This window comes from Dasypus novemcinctus, chromosome 18 (assembly GCF_030445035.2).
Source record: "Dasypus novemcinctus isolate mDasNov1 chromosome 18, mDasNov1.1.hap2, whole genome shotgun sequence".
Lineage (NCBI taxonomy): Eukaryota > Metazoa > Chordata > Mammalia > Cingulata > Dasypodidae > Dasypus > Dasypus novemcinctus.
The window spans coordinates 53,321,728-53,324,230 of NC_080690.1; the positions used below are offsets into that span (position 1 = coordinate 53,321,728).

Sequence of the window (2,503 nt, forward strand, 5' to 3'; positions counted from 1 at the left end):
TGAATGAGGTAGGACCTGCTCTGGAAGTTCTTCTCATCCTTGATACACTTGCATGGCGTCTCTACAGTGTGGATGATGGAGTGTTGAAGGAGGAATGTAATCCTCTGAAAGGTTTTCCTACACTGGATGCATTCACAGGGCTTCATTCCAGTGTGCATCTACTGGTGCCATGCAAGTTCTTACCTGTGGCAGAAGGCCTTGCACACTTGATGCAATCATTGGGCTTCTCCCCAGCGTGGACAATGTAGTGTCGAATGAGGTCTGTTCTACCTCTCACATTCTACCTTTCTCACCTTCTTTGCACTCAAAGGGTTTTTCTTCAGTGCTGATCTTATTTTGTAAAACAAAATCAAGTGGTAAGTGAAAGCCTTTCCGTATTCAGGGCTCTTGTAGATCTTTTCACCAGTGTGAATCTGACAGTGCTGCATGAGGTCTGATCTGTGTTTGAATGTCTTTCCGCACTCGCTGTGCTTGTATGGTTTCTCTCCATTGTGAATGAGGTCTGCGCTCTGGCTAAAGGCTTTCTTATACTTGTTGCATTCACTTGGTATGACAGTGCTGATGTTGAGCAAGGTCCTTGCTCCCATTAAACCCTTTCCAACATTCCTTACAATCTTGGGTTTTCTTCCCTGCATGGATCGTGAGGTCTTTATCTGCCTGGTGAGGGCCACATTTGTGGAGAGTATCTCCTGAAGAGACTGCTCCTGTAAGATCCTTGTGTGCAAACTACCATCTGTTCCCAAGCCATCATGTTCAAGGCTAATTTTCCTAGAATAGGTTTCTTTCTGGGGCTCTATCCCTAGTCCTAATGGTGTTTTTGGCATTTCAAAAAGCTCTTTGTGGTCTCTGGCTTCCCCCACTTGGCAGTCCTTTGAAGCTCTCTGAGTCAGGCATCCCTGTAGTAAGGCTCCCTGAACAACACCAGCTGAGAAGCAGTTGATTCCCTGGTCTCAAGTTTTGCTCTGTCACCTGACCAGAATCCAATATACAAAATATTAGTGATTGTAACACAAATGAAATAAAACCAGTATTTTAGAAGAAAATGAGGATGAAAATGAGTCTCTAATGCCTTCTCTGTTTTGGCATCTTTGAAACCTAAGTTTTCAATTCTTTTCTGGTCCTTATATCCTGGGCCCCTTTAAAGGGAACCCTGGAGGAGAGGCTGGGGCTAGAGGATAAAGGATCTGGAGTAGAGACCCCTCTTCACAGGTGAAAGTGGGGAAGGTCTGAGAAATGATGACACTGTCTGTAGGGCATCTGCTCTCAGAATGGACATCTTGTGGTGCTACTAGGACACAGAGAACTGAGCTGAGTACTAGTGGAGAAGTAGGAGTTGCCAGATGGAGTAAGCATGAGTACAGTCACCCTTGGAGAGTACTTAAGTGTTAAAAGAAGAAGGGGTCACAAGATGCCTGGTGAAGCCTATGTTGAAGGGTGATCAGTGTAAGAAGAAGGGAATGACGTTCCCAGCAAAAGACAGATAGAGGGACAAACAGTGCTGAATGGTAAAAACTCAAGCACAATAAACTGTGATAAGTTTCTACTGCATAGAGAGGTGTATAGCATGGTGCTTAAAAGTGTGAGCCCTGGAAATGCAATGTTTCCTTTCAAATTCTGTATCTAAGGATCTTGGACAAATTACTTTCACCTCTAGGTCTTAATTTCCTCATCTGAAAAACTGGGACATACTCAGTTCCTGCCTCATAGGCTTTCAAGAGAGTTAGATGAGAAATTGCCTGTAAAAGGTTCAGCACAGTTCCTGGCACAGAGTCAATGCTCAGTAAATTGTGGGCCATTTTCCTTCTATTGTCCTTCTATTAGTCTTTATTATATTTTCCTACTGCTTGCTTTGAATTTGGTTTTCTGTTATTTTTTCTAGTTCCTTCAGGCGTACTGTTAGTTTTCTAATTTGAGCTCTAAATGATTACATTAAGATAGAAGAAAGAGTTCAACTCAAATCCTAACTGGGCTTTGTTCTTGATTCTGAGAAATTTTTCCTTTCCTTTTTTTATTTGGGAGTATGTGTTGCCCATGGACAAAGATTTGGGTTAAGCAAATCCTTTGTTCATCATCCATTCTTGCCATTGATATATACTGTCCCATTTATTAAATAATAACATTGTAATAAGTATTGGAAACATCCAAAACCAAAGCTATGGCCTTGATGAAACTGAAATCTAATCAATAGCCCCTTTTCATCTACTTTACTTTTGTCCCCTCAATTGATTCAGTCTGTTTTTATTGCTCTCCTTATTTCCTTTTTCAAAACAGATTTATTGAGAAAGAAATCACCTATCCTGTAATTCACCATTTAAAGTATATAGTTGAATGGTTTGTAGTTTATTCATAAAGTTGTGCAACATCACAATCAATGTTAGAATGTTTCCATCACCCACAATAGAAACTGTATGCCCATTAGCAATCATCTCTATTTCTTCCCAAACTTCTCAGCCCCAAAAACCACAAACTTAATTTTCGTCTCTATGGATTTGTCCATTCTGGA

At 41.0% G+C, this 2,503-nt stretch overlaps 1 protein-coding gene across 1 annotated transcript; it reads right to left on the bottom strand.

The window, feature by feature from the left end:
• Positions 1–266: 266 nt before the first annotated feature.
• On the bottom strand, positions 267–824 carry LOC131274157 (zinc finger protein 550-like). Its single transcript, XM_058279111.1, has one exon. The coding sequence runs from the start codon at positions 822–824 to the stop codon at positions 267–269; it is 558 nt and encodes a 185-aa protein (XP_058135094.1).
• Between the last annotated feature and the right edge of the window lie 1,679 nt (positions 825–2,503).